The sequence below is a fragment of the Ochlerotatus camptorhynchus genome, unplaced genomic scaffold (assembly GCF_037179485.1).
Source record: "Ochlerotatus camptorhynchus isolate MF236.1 unplaced genomic scaffold, CSIRO-AGI_Acam_v1.1 ptg000254l, whole genome shotgun sequence".
Taxonomy (NCBI): domain Eukaryota; kingdom Metazoa; phylum Arthropoda; class Insecta; order Diptera; family Culicidae; genus Ochlerotatus; species Ochlerotatus camptorhynchus.
Window position 1 is genome coordinate 35,973 of NW_027040744.1, and position 24,807 is coordinate 60,779.

General features: G+C 40.8%; 2 protein-coding genes across 5 annotated transcripts in view; one reads left to right on the forward strand and one right to left on the reverse strand.

Annotated features, from left to right (window-relative positions):
• sno (strawberry notch) overlaps positions 1–1,840 on the reverse strand; it is a 28,982-nt gene extending 27,142 nt beyond the window's left edge. For all 3 annotated transcript variants that reach the window (XM_065226526.1, XM_065226525.1, XM_065226524.1), the window contains exon 1: positions 1,546–1,840. In XM_065226526.1, the coding sequence (XP_065082598.1) occupies positions 1,546–1,557 (12 nt within the window). In that variant the 5' untranslated portion in view covers positions 1,558–1,840. The remainder of the gene's footprint in view (positions 1–1,545) is intronic.
• A 2,905-nt stretch (positions 1,841–4,745) lies between these two features.
• Positions 4,746–24,406, forward strand: LOC135704980 (TLC domain-containing protein 3A). Of its 2 annotated transcripts, XM_065226523.1 has the most exons (7): positions 4,746–4,928; positions 5,181–5,229; positions 5,747–6,232; positions 6,305–6,761; positions 6,829–7,059; positions 22,694–22,792; positions 22,854–24,406. In XM_065226523.1, exons 3-7 carry the CDS (start codon positions 5,958–5,960, stop codon positions 22,971–22,973), a joined length of 1,182 nt encoding a protein of 393 aa, XP_065082595.1. In that variant the 5' UTR covers positions 4,746–4,928; positions 5,181–5,229; positions 5,747–5,957; the 3' UTR covers positions 22,974–24,406. The 2 variants fall into 2 exon arrangements, with proteins under 2 accessions (XP_065082595.1, XP_065082594.1); XM_065226522.1 differs by lacking the exon at positions 5,181–5,229.
• The last annotated feature ends 401 nt before the right edge of the window (positions 24,407–24,807 follow it).

Here is a 24,807-nt window from a genome sequence, read left to right on the forward strand (position 1 = left end):
ATTTCAATATCAATGCATTTCGCATAGGGCAAACCGGGGTGCAGTCAGTGCATCAACTCAGTATTGCTATTCCTTAGATAAACATAATATCAAATTATGGCACTCTTCGAGTGTGGAGAATTCAATGTATAACATGTTAGTGTTTGGCTGAAACGCTTTTACAAAGCTCTAATCTTCTCTAGTGAGAGCGAGTATTGTCGGCAACCAGTTTTTCTTCGGCAACCGTTCCATTTGAACTGCATGTAAATCTGCTGTTCTATTATCGGCAGCTCGAAATCAGCTACAATTTGTAGTGCGTGTGTTTCATTTCAAGAAAACCTTGCTAGATTGCTTTTTCTCAGTGGTAAAAATATAGTCAAATTGAAGCTGAAAGCATAAAGAATCGTTTGCATGCATTCAGCGAAGTGTTTTCGTAAGAAAATCCAGTGAAAATAGTGTTTCAATTTGGGTTGCCGAAAATAGTCTGGCATGTCGAACCCGTCATTTCCCCTATATATCTTCATTAAGGAGACTTTCAGCCCTGGGCTGGTTCGTCTCCTTGAATGTTAATGGTTCTTAACAACCCATTATTTGTAAGGTTCAGTTAAAAAAAAATCATAATGCATGGGGTTAAAACTTTATCACACAATCGTTCATGTAAAGTTCCATTACCAGCCTAGTAAATAAACGAACTAGTTAAAAAAACATTCCAGTTAAAGTTTAGCAGTGTAGTCCGTCAACACTAAAGGGTGAAAAGAAGAAGCACCTTCGAAGAAAAATTGGACTATGAGCAAATGTTTACCCATTAATGAATAACTTTTACTCATTTGTGTACTGACAATTACTCATTATCGGGCAAAATTTACTCATTTAAAGGGTACTCAATTTTTTACTCAAATATACATTACGTACATTATAATCATTATTGAGTATTTTGTGGTTAACGTGTAATATCTTAACTTCAAGATCAAGACAAATTCAAAACAACTCCACTCCAATATTTTGCCCCAACTTCTGATACGAAAGCCATATGTCCTGCTGAATGTGTTATGCTACTTCCTTCCACTTCCTCCGGACCGCGCGCGATGAGCGATTATTATGTATATACATACAACGTGCAAACGGTGTGGTGAGCGAAAATGTGGGAGCCTCTTTCCAAATACATGCTGGCGGCGCTAAGAAATTTTCCTTCTAAGCGACCAGGCTGCGATCGATAAAGCGACGCCACACCCTGGAAATGGCCAGGACGGATAATTTACAAAATTATCTACGGAAACATTGCGTTCTGGAGGGAATATCTTGAACCAGCTGAGCAGGTGTTCCCGACCCTGATGACATTTCCGATCGGCACTCTTCTGGCTTTGTTTGTGTGTATGTGTCAACTTTTTTCTTGGTTATGTTGCTTTTTATAACATTTTCTAATTTTTTTCTACTTCTGCGACTTTTGCATTTCACTTTATTGACGCATCAAAATAAAAAAAATCAGCATCAAGCATCACGACCAAAAGAAAATTAAAGAAAAACAATGCATTGCTCGTAAGATAATAACAGAAAAAGTAAACTCACCATTCTGTTCATGTTTTTTTCCTCCTTCCCTACAAGAAAAAAAAAACTTCACTTTTTAGCACTTTCCCGAATTCCGTTCACTTTATTCGCGTTTAACTCAACAGAATACACTTGCAGTTACACAATCCCGATGAAAAACTTCCAAAAATGTGACGATAGAGCTAAACAATCTCTTTTTCCACTTGCAGAAAAATGAAAATCTTTTTTTATCAACCCGTGAGCCTACTATGACCAGTGCGTTTGACGTTGCTGTTATGCGACCGTCCCGAGCTGTCTCCTGAATGAAACTGACGATAATGCTTTTCTCATTCACGTCTCATCGACGGTGCTTTCGGAACTCCTCACTCCTCAGCACAGCATCGACGCTGCGAGTGTATGAGTGAAACTTTTTTTGTTTTGATTTTGAAGCTGTCGAACTGGTTTTGAAACACTGTCACAAATCTTATTCGAAATTTCCGCGTGGAATACACGGACATAAAAAGTAACTCATAGGCTGAGTCAAGTTAACTCACTCTCTTTTTTCTCATAAAAATTGGGTTCTTTGAAGGGCCACCCACATTAAACGCTGTCCAGACTGGAGAGTTATAACATGTTACAACGGTTGTCAAATAATTGCAACATAGAAACCACCATCAAGATAGCGCTATAACATGTTATAACGCTGTAGTCTGAACGTACTATCAGACTACAGAGTTATAACATGTTATAGTGCTATCTTGATGGTGGTTTCTGTGTTGCAATTATTTGACAACCGTTATAACATGTTATTACCATAGAGGTAACTCTAAGACCACTGTGTCCCGAAGAAAATCATTATTATTTTTGGCTCACTCAGTACCAGAACAACGGTCCCAAGCAGTCCCAAGCTATTTCACTCACCCCTGCATGTTCTGCATGAATCCACACACCCCTGATGTTATCTGTCAAACTTTCATAGCGAATCAAAACAAACATAGTGTAGTAATAGAATTTCAACTAGAATAGGGTACGTTAATCGTTTGCTTGGGACCAATAGGCTACTAAAGTGGTGAGCCAATTTAAAATCGTTAGTTTCGTATTGATTGTTGTTATTACTCTCCAGTCTGGACAGCGTTTATGACTGCTCATTGCAAGACAGCCTATATTACGTGATATAGGCTGTAATGTGAACGGGGTATAAATTTCAGAAAATATGTTCAGGTTTGAAATCATCTGCCGATTAAACAGAAGACGAAGTCAGCCGACTAAATCCATCGACGAAAAACTATTAAATAGACCGATTGCTCGGTGTATCACCAGACGAAAAACGATTTAATCTGCTGATTAATACACCAACTGAAATTAATTACAAGTGGCAATAGATTTAGTCGGTTGACAAATCGGTGGATTTGGATGATGTTTGTTTATTTGGAAGATATTTTCGAAACAAAGCACTTTAAAATTCAGCATTTCATACCATTATTAAGAGCACTACTTTTTTGATCGAATCGTGTTTTGACTTCCACAGAAACTCGCTAGAATAAATAGAAAACTAATAGTTTTCGGTCGCAATTTCAAACATGGTTTCCATTTGACACATTATCGGAGTTATCACCGCTGCTATTGCAGCGCCCCAGTGGCCAATTCAAACTTGGATTTGTCAATTACATTAGCAAAAATCATCATCTTAGCGCCCCTCGGTGGGATCTTCTATGGAAGCAAGCTGTCAGTTTGTTAGTTTAGTCGAGAGCTTAGTTAGTTAGTATCAAACAGTGAAGCAGGCAGTGAAGTTATGATTTTGTTCTAATTCTTGAATTTAATTCGAGATGAAACCGTAATTTACAAATACCATAATCGAACAATAACCCAAATAGTCGAACTTTTCCACAAATGGTTTTAATGTTACCCTTTGGGGACACCACAAACACGTCGTTAAGAAACATAACCATGAAAAATTAATTAGGAAGTCGATGGGTTCAAAAATAATATCGTTGTGCTTAGAAAACGAAGCTCTTTCAGATGATGTGTACACGTGTATACATTAATAAAAATTCAATGATTATTTTTAAGTATCCCACACATGAACTTTTGCAATGTGATAAACAAATGATATATATGTGGCGGATACATAGTTCTTATGTGTACACATAAAATACATGTGTAACCACACATACTATTCATTTGACTTATAAATTTCATGTGTACTTCTGAGTGGATTCTGTTTTTGCACAGACAACAGACGTCCAACTTCCACCAGAAACTTGTGTAAATATAAGCGGGAACGTCGCCATTGCGTAGCGCTAGCATCTCCTGATTTCTTCTATAAATTTTCCACTTTCGACCAATTTGGCGCTAGTATCGATAAATTTCCGGTTGAAAATTACCACTCAGCACTATCGGCACTTAGTGTCTAGTGTAAGTTGTGCAACACCAGCGCCATCATGTTGTCAAAGATGGTTTTTAAGTGGGGAAGTCGATGTTGAAAATTATTATATCATTGTTGCTTTCCACTTCTGACATAGCGTTATCATTCTGTTCGTTGATCGCTTGTCATTTGGAAATATTTTTGATTCCTTGGTTTCACTTATACATTTTTTGCCAAAACATCAGCCTTTTACTTTTCATAAGATAAACCACATAGGTCTTGTTAGAATGCATAAAATGAATGTGTGACCGCTTATACATTTTATTTGACACATGACCTTCATTAACTTTGCAGGGCGTCTGCTTATTAGTTGACTTATACATTTTATGAATAATCATCAATACAGGCATAACATTTGATAACGACATAAAAGCATTTGTAAACAAACTTTCTAAGGCCCTTTACACGCGAACCAAAGTACGCCCTTGCAAACCAATACCACTTTCGGAAAGGTGATAGTTGCCCCTATGCGATGATGTTGTTGGTTTGCGTGGGCGTACTTTGGTTCGCGTAGAAAGGACCTTAGAAAGTTTGTTTACAAATGCTTTTGTGCCGTTATCAAATGTTATGCCTTAATATAAATTTGCCAAAAGTTATAATGAGATTTGTATCCGTGTAGTCAAAAGTAGGTAAAAGTGAACCGTTGGGGACTTTTTTATTAGCGTGCAGGTCTGTGCCACGAATGGGAAAAAGAGAACTTGCCATCTCTTTCATTCCCTCGGTTTTATATGGATCTGTTCACTCGATGTTGCGTTAAAACAGCATGAGAATGAAAGAGATAAGTTATCCGCAGTGCCGGACCTGCTTTCCTTGACACGGGCTGGTTGTCAGTCATTCTGTCAGATCCTCGCTCGCTTATCCAGTTTCCAGTTTAAGTGGGTGGTGGAAAACATCAAAGTGGGGTGCTTTCGTGTTTTGTATCGGGGAATTTTTTCTACCGTCATAGATTTCCATCTCCGTTTACTGCGCAAAATGTTCTAATCAAACCCTGGATCGGCGAGTAAGTATTTATTTCTCGACTGCGGAAACCCTGGCAAGAATATTATTAATACATGTACATATTTTATTCCGCAAAATATGGGTCATTCGTTGCGTAACATATTGCACTGACAATCTTTGATCAGTTAGCGTTCATCAGTTAGGTCTGCATTAGTAGACCTTATTATATCAAATACCTACTAGGTACATGCATATAATTCCACTTCCTATAGAACTGACAATCTCTCTTTCTACTGGCAAATGTTTTGTCTAGGGATATCCGCAGTCAAGACCATAAATGCGTCATCAATATTATCAGAGAGGTATGTTTTCTATAAAATAGATAATATAGGTAGGGTAGATTTTCGAAACAACCTATAAACCATTCGTCGCTGCTCTTCATTGATTTCCCGGATTTCACTTCTTTCCAATCAGGGTGATGTGAAGGACGAGTCACCGTCATGTTTTGTCTACCTTACACATCACTTAAATAGAAGCAATCATTATCTCTGTTACTGCTAGTGATGTAAACAACACATGCATCACGAGTACTAAGCATGCATGCAGATAATGCTGAATATAAAATATGACGGTGAATCGTTATATATCGCCCTAGAAACTGTTGAAATCAACGAAGGGCATTGGCGAGTGTTAGTTAAGATGTTTTGAAAATTTTCTCTATAGAGATGATTGAACGAAAGCTCTCCGGTCAAAGTCCAAAAAAGATATATCATTTGCCATTGATTCCGTTTGGTTCTAATCCCGTTGGCAACCAAAGTAGCAAATTCCGTAAACCTTTGTTACCTAGTTGTAGTCATTAATTTGAAATTTCTATTGCAGAAATACAGCTATGATATAGGGCATAGGCTGTTGCTAAACGCATGACTGGATCGGCTGAACGATATTTAACTGAACTAGACTGTCTTAATTAGATAGTCCGCGTGGTGAAACAAACGAGAGGCAAAGAAAAAACAACGACGCAACAACTCAACCGAAACAGCTAATACGGCTTACCGCCACGATTAGAAGACGGACTGAAAAAAATAGCAAGATGAGTGGAGCAATGAAAACGGACCCCAAAGGTTGCATCTTCCCGCTCCTGTATTCGTTGGGATCCTTCGGATTGGCCTGTGCTAGTTTGTGGGAGCTGAAACCCTCGGACAGAATCACAGTACAGAGAGGAGCTCTACTGATCAGTTTGGGGTTTGTTTACTTCATAGCTCTTACCGAGTTCCTCAACAAACTGCTATTGCGAACGAGCGTTGGACTGAGTCTAGTCAAAAAGTATAGACTGAGAATTTCCGACGTCTTGGATATTACCAACAAGTAACAAAACATTCTATCCTTAATACAAATCAACCGATTAATCTAGAATTGCACATCTTTTTTTCCACACAGAATCGTCTCGGCTGTCCAAGCAACATTTTCTTGCGCCGCCGGGTTCATTGTGTGCAGATGGTCATGTCCACTCAACTTTCTACAGGCGTCTCATTTCCTGTCCGAGTCGTATGCATGGTTTGCTGCATCCTACTTTTTCTACGATATTTGGTCCATGTACAAAGTTTACGCAGCGGAAGCCTCTAACCGTATTATGGCTACATTGGGACTGGCTGCCAGCGGTGTAGCAAAAATTGGAAAAACCAACAACGATATAGCAGCGCAGACAGATGCTTCGGAGCAGAAACCCACCGAAGTACAAGCCCTAAGTGACATTCCGAGCATTACTAATGGAACGCTGAGCATTTTGTCGTCGGGAAAAATGGGAATCCCGAGCTTTGTTCGCTATTTGATCTCACACAAGCTGATGGTCTTCCATCATTTGTTCATCGGATCGTACGGTTTGGTGGTTATATCGGTAAAGCTTGTTTTACTGCCTTCCAGTGGCATTTTTTTTTAAATTAAATAAATGTTTATTCTTACAGTATCTTCGAGGCGGATTGGGAGACTGCGTCTTCAGCTTTATGTACATGATGGAACTTTCAACGCCATTTGTATCATTCCGTGGTATTTTGAGTATTTTGGGTCTGAAGGAAAGCAAGATGTACGTCATCAATGGAATGGTTATGCTGTTTTCCTTTTTCTGGTGCAGAGTATTCCTGATGCCGTACGTCTGCTATTATTATAGCCAGGTCGTGAATCTACCGTTCTTTGAGGTAAGTACACAAAGTGATATAGTAATTTATATTTTCCTTGTACACGGTAACCGCAAAATACCCAATAATGACTAAAAAAAGACTTGATATTTACTACAAAGTAAGCATTTTTGGGGGGGAACTGGGACTACTTTATTAAATAAGCAAAAAAAAACCCCCATTTATGAGTATTTGTTACTCACAAATGAATACTTACTATTTATTTTTGTAGTTGTAATTATTCTTAAATGGTTAAAATTTTACTCATTCAATGGGTAGTCCCAGTTTCCCTTGAAAATGCTTACTTTATAGTCATTATTAGGTGTTTTGCGGTTACCGTGCAGTGCACACAACTGCCCAACAGTAATATATTAATAATAATTTTAGTCAAGAAAAATGTCATCAAGATAGCCTTGTAACATGTTCGGTATAACTCCCTAGTCTGAACGCAGCATATGCTACTGCTTATACGCCAGTCAATTCGCTGGCCTTAATGTCCGGTGGGGTGGTCTTGAATTTCACTTGTAGGAGGCTTAATCACAAAAGTGATGCTTGCAGAAGAAAGAGTTAATGCTCCAAGAAATTCCTTGAAGACACTGAACCACTAAAATTCACTTTTCATCAAGGATTTGGGCCTCTTTTAATGTTGATCAAGGATTTGGGCCTCAGAAAATACTGTACAGTTGATGTGGCAAAAGTTTGATTCAGCTATGGTGAAAAAGTTTAATTGAGTATCTACTTTGACATTATTTGAGACAGTTTTTCGTCACTGCAATACTTACAAGGGTTTGATGCTCTTCCAAGCATCTTAGAGATACGAAGTCACTACTTATTTACTTAAGTAATATGAATTAAAGTTCTTCAGTGGTGCAAAGGGTTAACGTAACATATTTCCATCCTGAGCGGCAGCATACTATTGTCTTGATGGTTAGAAATAACCGGAACAGCAAAGTTTAAAAGTAGAATGGATTTTATTTAACGACTAGCTTGAGTGGAGTCTTGAACAGGAATAAAAAGTTTTTCACCGTTGTTTATTTAAGAAAACTTAGGTTGCTAGGGGTGACGTTCGGTCTCCAAGGAGGTGATCAGCACACTGCGTTACCGATTTACTCCAACACCCCCCCTGAATCGGTCAGTCCTAGGAGGGTCCTCAGTTCGCGGAAACGTCCAGGTTCCAGGGGCTTGGTGAACGTGTCCGCTATTTGGTTTGCTGTATCAATTGCTTCGATTTGAAGTCTTCCTTGTGCCACATGGTCGCGCAAAAAAATGGTGCTTTACATCGATGTGCTTGACACGCTTGCTTTCGGTGTTTGTGGCCATTGCAATGCACCCACGGTTGTCTTCGTACACCTTGAATGCCGTGTCCGGTCGAACTTGCTTCAGGTCTTCAAGGATTCCGTGCAGCCACAGCATCGTATACATCAGGCTGCCCAGCAATTGACAGTATGGATGCGACACAGGATTCGCAGCTTGTGGTGGCAGGAAACAGCCTTTCTCCATTGGGGTTTTGACATGGTTACAGTCTTGCATGCCGAACTTCGTCAGCACACGGTCCACAGCAGCTTCTTGCGCCAGGTACATGCATCCGGTGGCGCGGTCGTATCGGATCTTCATTCCAAGGAAATGATTAACCACGCCGCAATCCGTCATCTGGAGCTTCTTGGAAAGAGCACGCTTGATCTCCTTCACCAGGTCCAGTCGATCGCCAGCAATGAGCAAATCGTCCACGTAGATGATTATGTATACCCCCCCTCGATCGTCGATCCTGGTATATAGACAGTAATCATGCCGGGAACGGGTAAAGCCGAAATCCAGTAGAAGGTCGTTTAGCTTGTTGTTCCAACAGCGGGGGCTTTGCTTGAGTCCGTACAGCGATCGATCCAGCTTGCAAACGAAGTTCGGCGGTGCTGCAACTCCTTCGGGTATGGCCATGTAGACGTCTTCTTCAAGCTCACCGTAGAGGAATGCGGTCTTCACATCGAGTTGGTGAACGTGCATCCTTCGGTGGGTTGCTACAGCAAGAACGGTTCGTATCGTGGCTAACTTTGCTACGGGGGAATATGTTTCGTTGTAGTCGACTCCGGGCTTCTGTTGGAATCCCTTCGCCACCAAGCGCGCCTTGTAACGGATCGGTTTGCCATGCTCGTCCGGCTTGATTCGGAAGACCCATTTCGATTTGAGCGGAACCACACCAGCAGGGCATCTCACCAATCGCCAAGCATGGTTGTCCGCTAGCGACTGCAGTTCCTCACGGACCGCTTGCTGCCAAAGAGCTTCGTCGGCTCGTCCAGCGATCTCCTTGTACGCCTCCGGGACATCGAAGATCGAACGCTCGGCCTCATCTCGTCCAACGGAACCGTCAAATAGTACATCGGAAACGTTATGGGGAACATCTGCAGAATGGGATTGCGCGGCAGTGAAAATTTTTCCAACCAGAAATTCTTTCAACTTACCGGGGAGTCTGCGCTCCCGTTCGCTGCGCCTCGGGGTTTCCATTTCGAGGTTTGAACCACGGTCTAGTTGCGAAGGGAGCGCTCCGGTTTCTTCAACACCGTCGTCTTCAACCTCGCCTTCTTCATCATCAGTCAGGATGTCGTCATGTTGAGCCACCAGCGGCTCATCGGGTTGAACGGACTGTTCAGGGGTTTGCACGTCTTCCTCATCTTGATCCTCGAACTCGTACGGAGCAACAACCAAAGGAGTTTCGTCACGGATCTGGGTGGCAAACGGAAAACTGTTTTCATCGAACTTGACATCTCTGGCTAGGAATAACTGCTTCTTCTCTTTGTTCCACAGGCGGTAGGCGTTCGGCGCATAGCCGATCATCACAGCAGGCTTGCTTTTCGGATCCAGTTTCTTCCTCTGTGCCGTGGACACCCAAGCAAATGCTTTACAGCCGAACACACGTAGTTTACTAACGTCCGGCTTGTGACCAGTCCACATTTCCGCAGGAGTCTTCCAATCAGATACCGCGGTGGTTGGACTTCTGTTCGTCAGGTATACCGCCGCTAGAACCGCTTCATTCCACAGATTCTTCGGAGTTTGGGCTTCAATCAGCATCGCACGCACCTTTTCGACGATTGTCCGATTGAACCGTTCGGACACTCCATTCTGCTGTGGTGTGTACGCTGCGGTTGGCTCGACTTGGATCCCCTTGGAAAGGTACCAATCACGCTGGTCATTGGAGCAATACTCGCGCCCTTGGTCGACAGTCAGCTTCGAAATCGAATGTCCCAGAGCGGCACTCGCCATGGCCTCGTACTCTCGAAACTTCTGGAACACCTCGGACTTCTTCTTGATGGGATATACTACTGCAAAGTGCGTGTAATCATCAATAAAGGTGACGAAGTACCGAGAATCATCCCAAGCCGCTGGTGTAATTGGACCGCACACATCGGAGTGCACTCGTTCTAGAGGTCTTGTAGCACGGACTCTAGTACCCGTGAATGGTTCTCGGCACTGCTTTCCGAGAACACAAACATCACAAAAATCCAATTTATCTGGTTTCTCGGGAATACCTGTTACCATGCCATGCTTCGCGAGTGTCTGCAAACTCTTGCTCCCCAAATGAGCCAGTCGACGATGCCACAGGTTACCAGTCACAGCTCCACACATGTTGGCCGCCACCGTATCGACACGGAGATCGAGCTCGTAAAAATCGCCCCGCATGGGACATCTCGCAATCAGGTCACAAACTTGCTTCATGATCGCTTCCTTTTTCGTGAATGTGACATCAAGATCCGCTTTTGCCATCTTCTTCACAGATAGCAAGTTCGCTCGAAGATCTGGTACGAAGAGGACGTTCTTCAAGCTGATATAGTTACCTTCCTTGTTGACGCCGTTGATCGTGCCACTGTGCCGGGAAATCAGGGATTGATCATCCTTCGCCACGTTTATGACGACAGGGTGCTTCAGCTTCGTGAGGTCGGCGAAACAGTGCTTCACATTCACAAGGTGGTCCGAGACTCCGGAATCCAGCTTAAAGGAAACTGCTCCCTCGTCCTTTGTTTGGGAGCATCTTCCGGTCATAAAAGCCACCGCCTTACCTCCAGCAGCAGCGTTAGCTTCAGCGCGCCCATCTGTCTTCAACTTCACACGACAGTCCTTGGCCTTGTGCCCCTTCTTCTGGCAACGGTTACACTTTCCGGTGAACTTACCAGGCTTCTGCTTCGATCCTTGGAATGCTGCAGGTTTCTCTTGGCAGGAATCCGCTGCCCGGTCGGTTTTCTTGAGCTCCTTGGCAAGAAGGCGCTCGCGAACAACATCCAGTTTTAGGTTTTCCTCACCTAGATTTTCCAGTGCCGTAACCAACGGATCGAACGACTCGGGAAGGGTAGCAAACAGCTGGGACACAATATCGTTCTCTTCAAGCTTCGCTCCGGCCATCTTCAGTTGTCGGATCAGCTCTTCGAAGGTTTTCAGGTGATCTTTCACAGACGAACCTTCCATCATTCGTAGCTTCGCAAGTTGCTTCCTGACGAATGTCTGCGACGAGACGGACTTCTTGGCGTAGGCGGATTCAAGGCTCATCCACATCTCCTTGGACGTCTCCTTGTCCCGCACCAAATGCAGCAAATCGTCATGAACAAATGACGTCAGCAGGAACGCCGCCTTATCGTCATCTTCCTGGAACTTCGTGAGCTCCGCCGCTTCCATCGGAGGATCCTTCTTGATGATATCCAACAGCTTCACGGACTTCAGATACTTCTCCACTCGAAATTGCCAATTGTCGAAACCGGTGCCCGAGAACTGCGGGATCCCGTGGACCAAATCCTTGCGTCCGTCGCCCATAACCTCTTGATGGTTAGAAAGAACCGGAACAGCAAAGTTTAAAAGTAGAATGGATTTTATTTAACGACTAGCTTGAGTGGAGTCTTGAACAGGAATAAAAAGTTTTTCACCGTTGTTTATTTAAGAAAACTTAGGTTGCTAGGGGTGACGTTCGGTCTCCAAGGAGGTGATCAGCACACTGCGTTACCGATTTACTCCAACATATTGCTTTAATCTGGGCCCTCCAGGTCAAACTGCTGTCGACTTGCTTGATTTCTTCATCAAGGTTCCGCCGTCATGAGCTGGATTCCAATGAAACGCTTGCTTGCAGATTTGGTTTCCGCCTCCGTAGTGTGTGGCCGACCCACTTCCCCTTACGTTTTCGAATTTCAAGCGAACCCCACACGTATCAATATATTGACGCGAAGGGGAATTATTGACAATAATATTGATGATGTGAATACAGAAATATTGTCAATACCGATGTATTGACGTCAATATTGAATGTATTGACAATACGATTATTGTCAATAAAAGCAATCGTGTAGGGTCCACTTCTGTTGATATCGGCTTCTGATGACATTCGAGATGCAGCTAAGAGGCCATCAGGAACGAATTATAAATATGCCATTGATTTTTATGTGCAGCATTTGATTCTTATTGGATTCCTATTTTTTAAAGGTTACCTGATTATTCAGGTGATATTTACGTTTCTCGTTAGTTCAGTGTAGCGGTGATAGAATACATCGATGCTTGTTTGCCTCACATCAGTGGCCACCAGGATAGGGTTGGAAAAGGCTTCGTTATGTAGAACTCTACACGTAACAGTCTCGTACTGCGCTTCGATGAATTTGATCCAGGACTGTCTTGGACAGATTCTCATGATTGAGTCGGTCGAATGCTTTTTCGTTGTCAATGAATACCAAATACAGGGACTCTTGGAATTTGTTGACTTTCTCCAGGATGATACGGAGCGTGACAATTGTCCATTCAACATATTCCGAATTCGTTAGTTGGTCCACGGTGGTGGCCGAACCAGTGAATTTCGATTGTAGTAGTTTATCATTGGTAAATCGGCCGTTTTCAATCAATGATTCAATGATCCTCAAAGAGTGAATTGAAGTTGCTCAAAAGGAAGAAACAAAATAAGATATATAGGTAGGTATAGAAGAAAAAAATAAAATATCTTATTTGAAAAATCTGTATATTTTCTAAAAATCTGTAATCTGTAGATACAGATATCTGTATCAAAATATTGAAAAAAAAAATCTGTATGATTACAGATAAATCTATTATGTGGCATCACTGCCTGTACGTTTTGCTTCATTTCATCCACAGACAAACAGACATAACTCATTGAATATTTCTTAAGAATTCCAAAAGACCGTCTGCATAGTTAATGAACAGCCCCTAATTTGTCACTTATAGCTTCAACAATATGGCCGCAATGAACTGTCAAAGTTAGAAAATCCCTTTTGGAAAACCCTTTACAAATAATGCTCATGCTCATGCATGCAAGTGTATCCGCGGCATAACCACCGACAAACCGACATGACACCAATTCATAACTTTTGCATGCAGGTTCATGGCTTAACTAAATATTTCCCGCGAATACGGAGCCAAATGACAATAATGTGCTTTGGTCAGAAATTTGATTGTTTTTGCTATGGTCATTCATGTCGGTTTGTCGATGGCATAACTACGAATGAACTAAAAACTCATCAAAGTTCTGTAACATAAGTTGTAAACCTTAAATGAGGGATACTGTGTATGGGCTTAGTTTAATCAAATCAAATCAAAATAATCAAATGCTTGGAGTTTTGAGAAATTTATTTTTTGCCCCACCTTACTCTATATGGAAAATTTCTCGATTCCTTTTTCGAAGAGACGTATCAGCTTTTGTAAATAATGCATTGAACGACGATTTGGCGTAACTGATAGCTCGCACACGCAACACCTCCCTCTATCTGATGGCCAAATCGTCGATCAAATGTATTATTGACAAAAGCTGATACGTTCCTTCGAAAAAGTAATCGAGATTTTACGTCTTTAGATGAGTATGCTCGTCCAGTTCGCTCGTAGCTGTTGACACAAGCAGCTGTGTGTTTTGTCGGCGTGAGTCACGTTTTTCGATAGCAACTCATTGTTGCGGTGTTTGCTCATTGTGTGAAGTTCGTTCACTTTTGCTGTTACCCCGTTGGAAACAAACAACTAGTGAAGATGTCGGTGAAAATAAAACTGACGGTTAGATTCAACATCCGACATGGATCGGCGAAACCATCAATGGAAACCATTGTGAATTTTGTGAAATTGCTGGATGCGGATCGCTACATGGCGCATAGCGGAGGAAAAATCTATGTGCATCAAGTTCACATCAGAGGATTCGATGCTATATTGTTTGCTACACATCCGTGAACTATTAATTTTCCATTATGCCGATGGGAAGTCAGTCGAGGTATGCCTGTCGCCTGCTGGGGGCACCGTTCAGTATGTGATAGTTTACGACATACCACCAGAAGTCCCGCATAGTGATCTAGCATTGGTGCTAGGGAAGTACGGTGATGTAAAGCACAAACGAAGTGACAGGCGGAGCGGCTCGAAAACTTTGGTGACTAACCTGCTATTGCAATTTTTCAGTGTACCACACGGCAACACCACTACTACTGGATTGTACCACATGGCAACACTACTACTGGATTGAACTAGCATTTTCACCAATTAATGTACTAGAATGTTTTGGTTCTATCTCTTTCACTCTACTCAAAACTGAAATGCATAAAAAAAATGACAAAATGATACGCACTCTTTGGACACTGTCAAAGAATCATTGTACACAAAATCAACTTTGTGCAAAACCAAAACAAAAATACTATCCCATCTGGTGGATGATGGCAGAAGCTTCTAAGAAAATTCTATTACAGCGAACCACATTATTTTAATTGATTTCTTCGCCAGTTATTCGTCTGTCACTTCGTTTGTGATGTAAAGCGTGCACGCTAACTTCTGCTTACTCACCAGGTGAGTCGATCGTACTCACTTTCGTCCGATGTATCGAGTTGTCAAAAATTGAGTAAACGAGAAATGTCAAACTGAGTAAAAGCCACTCAGTCAGCAAAATCCTGGGATTGGAAAAAATGCCAGTCATGTCGGAGGAAAACTCATAGAAAACGTTACTCAAAACCGGCTGAAATGCCTTCAGGTAAGTACGAATTGCTTAGGGAAACGGTGTTGAACCGTTTTTTGATCCGGTAGAATGAATCCGGAGCAAGCAATTTCCATTTCCTTGAATAAAAATCAAAACAAAAACCCTCCCCGCAACTGAAAATACCGGCGAGTGGATTTGACTCAGTCTACGTGAGAACGTAGTTTACTCAAAAGTGAGTCAACATAAGGCTACTCAATTTTGAGTAGCCATACTTGCCGCTGAGATGAGTACATTCGACTCAATTTTGAGTTGACCAGAATAAGCGTGTGTAGTACGGGAGAAATTTTCTGCTGCTTTGGGCCTCGCTATGCTCACAGGTGTACGAGGTCTATATATGGATGTATAAAAGAAGATTCCCCACTCGCTGCTTTTTCTCAATCGAAAGGGAAACATATTCTACCAAGGGAACACAAATTTGTGTTTCCTTTGTAAAACGGACGGGCATCGGTACAACACGAACGGAAAAAAAGGGTCTTAGGTGGTGGTAATGGGTGTGACGTCCTTGGACGCCAAGAAGAACAATGGAGAGGGAGCAAGCGCTGCTGGGAAACAGCAGCCGCCTGTTTTGAAAAGCAAAAATGATACTACAAATTCGGGATAGTGGACTATACCGAGAAGGAGCGGATAGAGGACGAAGAGGAGGCCGAGAGGCTGGCGCTGCTGAAGGAAAAACAATTGGCAGCAGCAAGGGAGTTGAGGGCACGGATGAAAGCGAAAGCTAAACTCAAGTCGCCTCCAAAGAAGAGTAAGAAGAACTCATGAACTATGTCCTTCTTTATACGTTAATGTAATTATTAAATAATTTAATGGTTCTTGGCTCCGTGGAGTCCTTTTGGACATTTGAGCCAAACAAATAAACTATTGCAAAAAAAAAGAGTATGCTCGTTGACCGAATACATTTTTCCCAATTTTCATTGTATTGGAGCACTCGGCCGATGAAAGTAACTCAGGATTGAGTCTAAATCGACTCAAAATTATGAAAAGTAAGATAACTCAGTGGATGAGTAAAATGTTCATCGGTTTTCCTGTAAAATCGATTCGAATATCAGGAAAATTGATGAATATTTGACTTAGTTTACGAGTACTCATAAAGAGTACAATTTTCATCGATTTTCCTGATATTCGACCCGATTTTTTAGGAAAATCGGAGAAAATTTTACTCATACACCCTAATTTTAAATTTTGAGTCGTATTTGACTGAACTCTGATTTTCATCTTTGGCTTCATTACGCCATTACTGTGACTTTACGTCAGCCCTCAACTTAGTGTTCTTTGAGCACTTCCACAATTCACATGAGCCAACGTTCTGATGGTCTTGCTTTATAGCTGCGCCTTTACTGACTGAGCTAAGGGTGTCCTGATGCTGCCGAAGATATTCAACCGTGTATGAGACGTTACAAATTTGGTGCATCTGATGTATCTTTACCTTCAAGTCACTTTAACTGTTGGTCGATGTCGACCTTTTGCAGTTTGTTTTCAGTTGAACACCGACCACCAGTTGAATCCACTCACATGGACTGTGTATTTCGGCCTTTAGTGCCGTTATGCAGTCGAAAGATTACTTTTTACTTATAGGGTCGGGTAGGGCAATTATAACAATTGTACGTTCTATATATGCCAAATAGTGGATATTTATAGGAGTTTCTACACCGTATTGCAAATTCATATTATTGCCTTCATTCACCAGCAATGTAATGCAAATTATATCTCGTCAAAAGTTGTTTATGATTTTTTCAAAATGTCATCTCAAACCTTTTTTTTTTGAAACTGCATGGGGCAAGAATGTCAACCCCTATGGGGCAAAAGAGCCATGCGTCTTAAATTGAGTGAAATCGATTAATGCTTGTGTATAAACATAGCCTTTTGATTATTTATCATGCTAACAACAGCTGTTATTGTTTACTCAATTTAACTATTGAATTTTACAATATTATTCAATACATAACAAATGAACTTTTTTTTACCAATGAAATCAAATGAAAACTATTGTTGTTGATATTTTATGTAGCTGTTTTTTGTCAAATTTGGTGAAAACAAGCTTACCGAAGACTTAAATGGGTAATAAAGCAATTTCTTTTACATTTTTGTATAATTTTATTCATAAATATAGGGGAGGCACTCTTGCCCCGTGTGAGGTTCATTTTTATGAAAATTATTTTTGACCAATTATATTCTTTGTTATTGATGTTTCAATTAATCATTATTAGTGATGCTTCAATGCAGAAAGGGCCTCCCTTAGCTCAGTCGGTAAAGGCGCAGCTACAAAGCAAGATCATGCTGGAGGTGACTGGGTTCGATTCCCTATCCGGTCTAGGAATTTTTCGGGTTGGATTCTCGACTTCCCTGGGCATAGATGTATGATTGGACTTGCCACACAATTATACCAATGCAAAAATGGTACAGGAATCGAAAGATCTCAATTAATAACTGTGGAAGTGCATCTATAGAACACTAAGTTGAGAGCATGCAATATATTATGCGATATGCAATAAGCTTGAAATGCGAAGAAGAAGGATGAATAGTAGGAAACAATATTTGGAAATTTCAAAATCCTTATTTTAGGATTGTAATTGTAATTGTAATTTATCAGCACACACCCTGGTCGACCACTGTAAACCAATCTGCCGTTAAGCGAGTGAGTACCTACTGAAACCTGGCCGTAGGCCTATGCTAGACCGTATAGCATAACGACCTTCTTCCACTAGCAGGCCTGTTTCTGTTTGCACAGACAGTCCCACTAGTTTCCGATACATTTATAGGGGATAGTAGGAGATTAAAAGAATAGAGAAGAGTTATAGAGGTTTTTTTGTTGTTGTTTTGCTGAAAAGAGAGAAACAGAACTAAACGAAATTACACCTACTGAAATAGATAATAATCTATTATTTTGGTTAGTGATCGTTTGGATTTGGGTCACCCCGCGTTGTGTTTAAGTTAGTATAAATAAATAATACTATATAGTCATATAAATCGCCACAGCTAAATATAAATATATAATAAAGTATATAATTAATAATTAATAATATGTAATGCGTCACTCCCGCCGTGATCCCAGCGAAACCCTCCCCGCCGAGACCCGCACAGCCGAGCTCGGTAGAAAAAAAATAGAAGGGTCTGTGCCTAGGGGCACGAACGGAAGCTTGACGTAGGACCGCTAGTGGACGGAATAAATGTGAAGAGCATTTAGTTCTTTTAATTGATCAATTATATATTATCTTTATGTTTTTGAATTGTAGGCGTACCAAATTTGTAGTATTTTTTTTACAAAGAGAAAGTTGATTAAGAGAATCAATCAAAATCACTTGCACCCCTGCTTCCAAGTTTGGTTACAAGATTACAACTCTGGAGAGCATTTTGTGTGGTCGTTGGGGGCTTGTGGTTCTGAATATGGACAACACAGATCAATTCTATTCCAACTCTTTACTGATGTAAGCTTGATGGCCCTGAAAAGAGCCGTTTTATTGAAGAGGACATCCATGGCCAGGAACACCTTCAGCACACCTCGTAGATCAGACCGGATATACGTTTGATACCACCACGGTGAGCCAGACGACCGATGGCGGTTATCTCGAAGAACTTTGCGATGACGCTTGGCGCCTCCTTCACCAGACTTTTTCCTCCTTTGCCACGACCTGTCAATTGTTGCTTGTTAGGTGTGAAGGAGTGGACTAGCCACCACCTTCCTACTGCTGCTATTGCTGTTCACCAAGCCGTCCGAAGCGAAAATTAGCTAATGCCATACAGCAGCGCTCTTTTATATCTTTTTCAGGTTAAAGCAGAATGATGTGCATTGTGCAACCAAGTGGTATAAAAGCTACAAAGACTCCTCCCATTATGAGTAGTTTGCTATCAAGTAGTGACACTGGCTCTTTTCCTTTTGCGTACACGGTGAATGAGAACGACCCATATTTGAGTTTAGTTCACTCATAATCGCCAAAAGTGCAGGAACTCAGCGATGAGTAAATTTGTCTCATGGTTTCCTGTGGAAAACCTAAAAAATCTGCCAGAAATGAGGAAATTGACGAACATTTTATTCAGTCTCGGAGTAGTACCAATAGACTGAGTGAATCCAATCTTTACTTTTCTCAAATTCTGGAATTTTTCCCTGGAAAATCCTGGAAAAACCTGGGAAAACATGAGGCAAATTTACTCATTGCTGAGTTCCTGCACTTTATTTCTTATTTCTGAGATAACTAAACTCAAAATTGGGTCGATCTCATTCGCCGTGATATCATCTTGAAAGATATCGGCGCCGGTGGTTAGCGTGATTACCTCTCACCCCAGCAGGCCTGGGTCCAATCTCAGTCGGCGCCACCGGCATGTTCTAAGGCATAACATCTCTGATCACGCCTTTCTTCGGGAAGTAAAGCCGTTGGTCCCCGGTTGAGTTGATGGGTCGATTTGTAGGGTCCAGGTGTTGGAGCTGCCTCCCTGGCGTCGGTAGCATTGGAGCTCAGTACGGAAAACAAATCTCGCGTCACTTTTCAATAGGTCCTATCTACATTGATCGATTCTCTTCATCGACACTCTCTTTCGTAAATAACTCGGCTTCACAAATTTTTCCTGCCGTCTTCGTAATAAGCTTGGTGGCCCTGAAAAGAGCCGTTTTGTTGCCAAAGTTGGTGATTATTTAACCTCCGGAACCAAACAGAGTGCGTCTCTGTCACTTCAAAACGTAGATGACATTCATGGCCGCTTACGCTTGGCGTGTTTAGTGTAGGTGACAGCATCACGGATCTCATTTTTCAGGAACACCTTCAGCACACCTCGTAAATCAGACCGGAGATGGCGATGAGTGTGCAAAATATTACGCAATTCCCGAGGCAATTCCATCCTCCCTATTCGCACGCGCCCGAGGATCGGAGGCGAATGCCACTTCGACTTGTTTCGTCTACTTACTACTCTCTGACGACTGTGCTGGGGAAGCAGCATATGCATGTAGGTAATTGGTGGATTTGTTAGTTAATTCAACGCTTTTGGACAATGCTGGACATTTACCAGTTTTTCAATAGTTTCTTGTTGAAAATCAACATTCGGATCAACATTTTTATCGATGCGTAGCCATATTTCTGATCGATTGGTGATAACATTATTTTAATTGGACCAGGGGCAGCTGAGTTATTAACGTTCAAAATCTTTCTTAATATGTTACATGTTCCATTTTCGGTTTTCACAAAGTGTACCCCCATATAGAAATCAAAGACGTAGTCCTACGTCAAAACTAAGTGTGTAGATAGATTAGTAGGAAAATAAATAAAACTACTTTGTGACTCAAAGTGCAATGAATGAGCGTTAGTTTCGGGATCATTTCAGTGTTAGAGTTATGTTAGTTTTGATCCGTAATCAGCCCTGCCGGCCCCTCCAACATTAGTTGCAGGCAGTGGTTGTTAGATCAAGCGGCACTGTAACTACTACTATTTTAGAGGCATGATTTGTCAAGTTTATACAACTCAATGTTTCAATTGAGGCAAACTATCTATCTTACAATTACAAAAGCAAACCTAAACTTACAATTATATGCAAATGCAAAAAGAAACTTGACAAATCATCGTTAATCCCCTTATTCCAGGGCAGGGCCTGACGATTTGAATCTAATTTTGATCAGTGAACGGGTACCATATGGTACATTTTCTCACAATGAACCTATCATTTCCAGCCTATCTGAACTATTTAATAAATGGAAGCCATAACATGGGTTACGCTCCCACTAAGCGGGCCCTCCGCAACCTATCTCTGTCTTATCTCAAATACAAAATGCCAATGGTATGAATGTATCTATATATAACTTGGAAATGACGTATAATCAAATAAACCCGTAACCCACTCACTTGGCCAGGCTTCAGAATCGTCCAGTGGGCAGTGCGCTCTGCACTCCAAATTCCCTTTTTTCAAATTTACCGCAAATTTGATATTTTACCCATTGAGTGTTGATTAATCAAAATGAAACATTGTGACAGAGGTTGGGGTTACTATTGTATTAAATAATCTAGGTCCTATTTAGGATTATATCTGTAAAATCCAAATCTGGCCAACGCCCACCCTAAACCTAAACCTGTTCTAATCCCCCTGAAATGACTAACGAATGGAGGACTTTGACTAGCCAGCAATGCAATAGTCTCATTCCGTGCCTTATGGCAACTTGATGATTCTATTGCTATTGCTATTCATAATTATTAATTGTATCATTAGATCGAAATCTATTTCAAAATGTTATGGATCAACGCACCACTGACTTCAAAATATTAAAAATTAAAACTGTGTACTGCTGTCTTTGCCACGCTCTTAATTGGCCACAACATATGAAATCGACAATGCATCCCAAAGTGGATGGACCAATACCGAAAATCCCGCGACCAAACCTTAAACCCTCCTTGTACCACAGTGCACACACTGTGAATACAGAGCGTGATTCCACTGCGCGGATTCCCCGAAGTCCCGACAAATGAAGATAAATATATTGTTAGCATTATTAATCAATTTGTTGAGGCATTTTCTTGTCATTTGTTTTAATCTAGGTCCTATTTAGGATTATATTTGAAAAATCCAAATTTGGCCAACGCCCACCCTAAACCTAAACCTGTTCTAATCCACCTGAAATGACTTACGAATGGAAGACTTTGACTACCCAGCCATGCAATAGTCTCATTCCGTGCCTTATGGAAACTTGATGATTCTATTGCTTCTATTGGGCTCATCTTCTGGCACCACCCAGGGGAGACTTGGTCTTGTACCCAATGCTTAACTTATCTCCATTCCACTCAGTTACTCGCAATTTCTTGTGATATAGTGGGCGGAATATTATTATATGAGACAATTCAATGCAGACGTCTTTCCAAATTTGGCAGATCGACAGGTAATCGGTGAGTTACCACGATAGTTGCTATTCAACAACTCGACAACGGCCCATCGTCAACGCCTGCTATGAGAATTTCCCATTGCAGACGCCAATGTAATGAAATGATGGAGCTATCAATCAACTACCCTGGTTATCGCCTGGTACCTTATAGCACGATGCTAGGAGGCGAACCGGAAGAATCGATGAGCTACCTCCCCCGATTTCAAAATCCTTATTTTATGATGTCTAATTATTTTAAGTAATTTAAATTTTTGACACCTCGATAAAACTTGGAATGTTACTTAAGTTGACGCATCTGCGAATGAACTTCATCTTAGAAATAATCTGCAAAATGTGGGTTCAGGGTCGTGCGGTTAAGGGCGTCGCCCATTGTTAAGATATATTGTGTGTACCACGGAGTGAGGGTTCGATTCCCGCTTCTGCCAGTGGAACTTTTTGTAAAATTAAATTTACTTACTGGTCTATCGGGTGTTATCTGTTGTCAGTTGTTATAATAGTTATTAAGTGTTCATTAGAGGAAGGATAGGCATAGTGAACAGATGAGGCATAGTGAGCTTCCTGTGCTTTAGCCTTGGATTTCTTATGATTCGAAACAAATTAATTGGTCATTTATCATTGCAATTGCAATATTGAACCTAGTACCAATTAATTTGTTTCGAACAATTAGAGGTTTGGGGCTGGAGTACGGGATGCTCATTGTGCCCCTCTTACCCCTATATGCAACCGCTGATTGAAGACGATGTCAATTGTATTTTTCAAATGGGGAAAAAGAAAATATTCTAGGTAAGGGTTCTAATGCTGTCTTTCTAATTGCAATCTATTTTCAGGCTTTTTGGCGTCTCCCGCGAGGCTGCAAGATTAGTATACTGGCACTATTTCTCCCTCAGCTGTACTGGTTCCGGCTGATGCTTAGAGGAGCAGTTAAGGTAAATGATGTTTAATGTTAAGTATGATCATGCGTTTCAATTTGCGGTATATTGTTGGTAGGTTTTCTTCAAGAACAACAATTCCCCAGGAAACAATGCGACATCGAATGGTACCGCGACCAACGGAACAGGTCTGAAGCCATCGCAATCCAAAGACAGCGAGATAAGATCGTTAATGTAAGGTAAATATCACCATCGTACATTCTTCGTTTAACTGTCATTTCACCATGCACCGTAAAAAGGTACTATATGAGTAAGGAAAACTAGAAACTTGGAATTCGTTGATTGGAACTCGTTAGGTATGGTTTTGAAATACGTAGAATAGCATGGTTTTCTTTATATTTATAGATCCTTTATGAAGTTTCCCTTTCATCTAACTAGTCATAGATGTAAGCACATTTGCATTTAAGTGTAATTTCTTCACTCACAAGCAGGTGTGCATACTAAACGGCTATTGAAAACAAACAAAAGTTCAGTTTGTGATTGGACTATCCAGTGACGAATAACAGTTCGTCTTAGGCATTTTACTAGTGTTATAAATAATTTCTTAAGGAAGTATATTACCTTCAAATCTACACATACTTTCCGTTACAGTACTAAAAGAGCAAGCATGATTTTTTATCACTTGCTGGCTGGAACTTATACAATGCAATAGATGATAGATTTCTTACCGCTATTAGCACTTAAATAATTCGAACAAATTATGCAGCAATTATTCAGATGGCAGCTAGATTGCTAACCCTAATAAACAAATACCATGAACAAATGATGACCAGAACAATCATCGTTAATCACTTTTTGTGGTACTTTTTTTTTAGGGATATTATTATTGGTAAAATTCATACCCAACCACAAAGGTAGTTGGCTTTTTTGTGTAACAGCTGTTTGAAAATAAGTAAATAGAACTTTGACATGATGCACGTGGTTAGGGGAAACATCTAAACATAAAACATATAAATATCAATGTGAAAGGAGCTTTCATTTTTTAGAAAATATACACGTTTACAAAATGTTTGGACGTATTTTTAATCGTAAGTGTGCAAACCCGGAAAGCATTTGTGCAAAAGGCATGCAGAAAAGGAAGAAAACCCGTTAATATAGTAAATAGGTAATAGTGGTTATACACCCAGCGCAGTTGTTGATTGCCTGTTGAACAGAACCTAGAATGCTATTAGAGATACAAATTGAAGCCAAAAATGTAGATTAACAGGGATGATCGGAATTTACACAAACACACTGCTATACCCTAACCCGACCCACGAGCGAAGACATCTTCCAAAAAAAAACTTATTAACTAGAACAAAAATAAAGTAAGTAAGAATAAATTGCAGACTAATCAGCAAAACGTTCTGTGTCTAATTAAACCGATCATCACGAAGGAAGAACACAATACAAATTGATTGTTGTATACATGTTATATGATGAAAGCCGCACGTGATGTTAAATGTTAATAAAAGAAAATATTGAGAGGATTGTATATTTTGAATCTAACGAAATGATACTTATATAGTGAAAAGAATTTACCAACAAGAATACAAAAACATGGAACCGAATCAAAATAATCCGATGTTTTGTGTAATGCTGGATATCGGCAATAAAATAGGCTTTCACAAAGTTATGTTTCAATGCTGTGATCCGAACATGTCCCTTCGAAGAATACCACACCAACTCGACTAGTGGTTGGGCAGCAATCTCTCAGCTTCCAATGAAACTTTGTTGGAGTAAAGACTTCGTCTACTAAAACCAAGCGCAATGAAAGATAAATTCGTTTGATTTAAATTGATTACCAACTCTGAATTGAATCACCGAAAAAACAACTTTGAACATTGCATAAAGCCTCCCTTAGCTCAATCGGTAAAGGCGCAGCTACAAAGCAAGACCATGATGGAGGCGATTGGGTTCAATTCCCGGTCCGGTCTAGGAATTTTTCGGGTTGGAAAATTTCTCGATTTCCCTGGGCATAGAAGTATGTTTGAACTTGCCACATAATTATACCAATGCAAAAATGGTACAGG

Excerpts from the sequence above, each read along its gene's own strand:
- LOC135704980 (XM_065226523.1), top strand. The coding sequence starts at position 5,958 with ATGAGTGGAGCAATGAAAACGGACCCCAAAGGTTGCATCTTCCCGCTC. Across the intron at positions 6,762-6,828 it reads ACGGTTTGGTGGTTATATCG|TATCTTCGAGGCGGATTGGG; the intron begins GTAAAGCTTGTT and ends TTATTCTTACAG. Across the intron at positions 22,793-22,853 it reads TGCTTAGAGGAGCAGTTAAG|GTTTTCTTCAAGAACAACAA; the intron begins GTAAATGATGTT and ends TATTGTTGGTAG.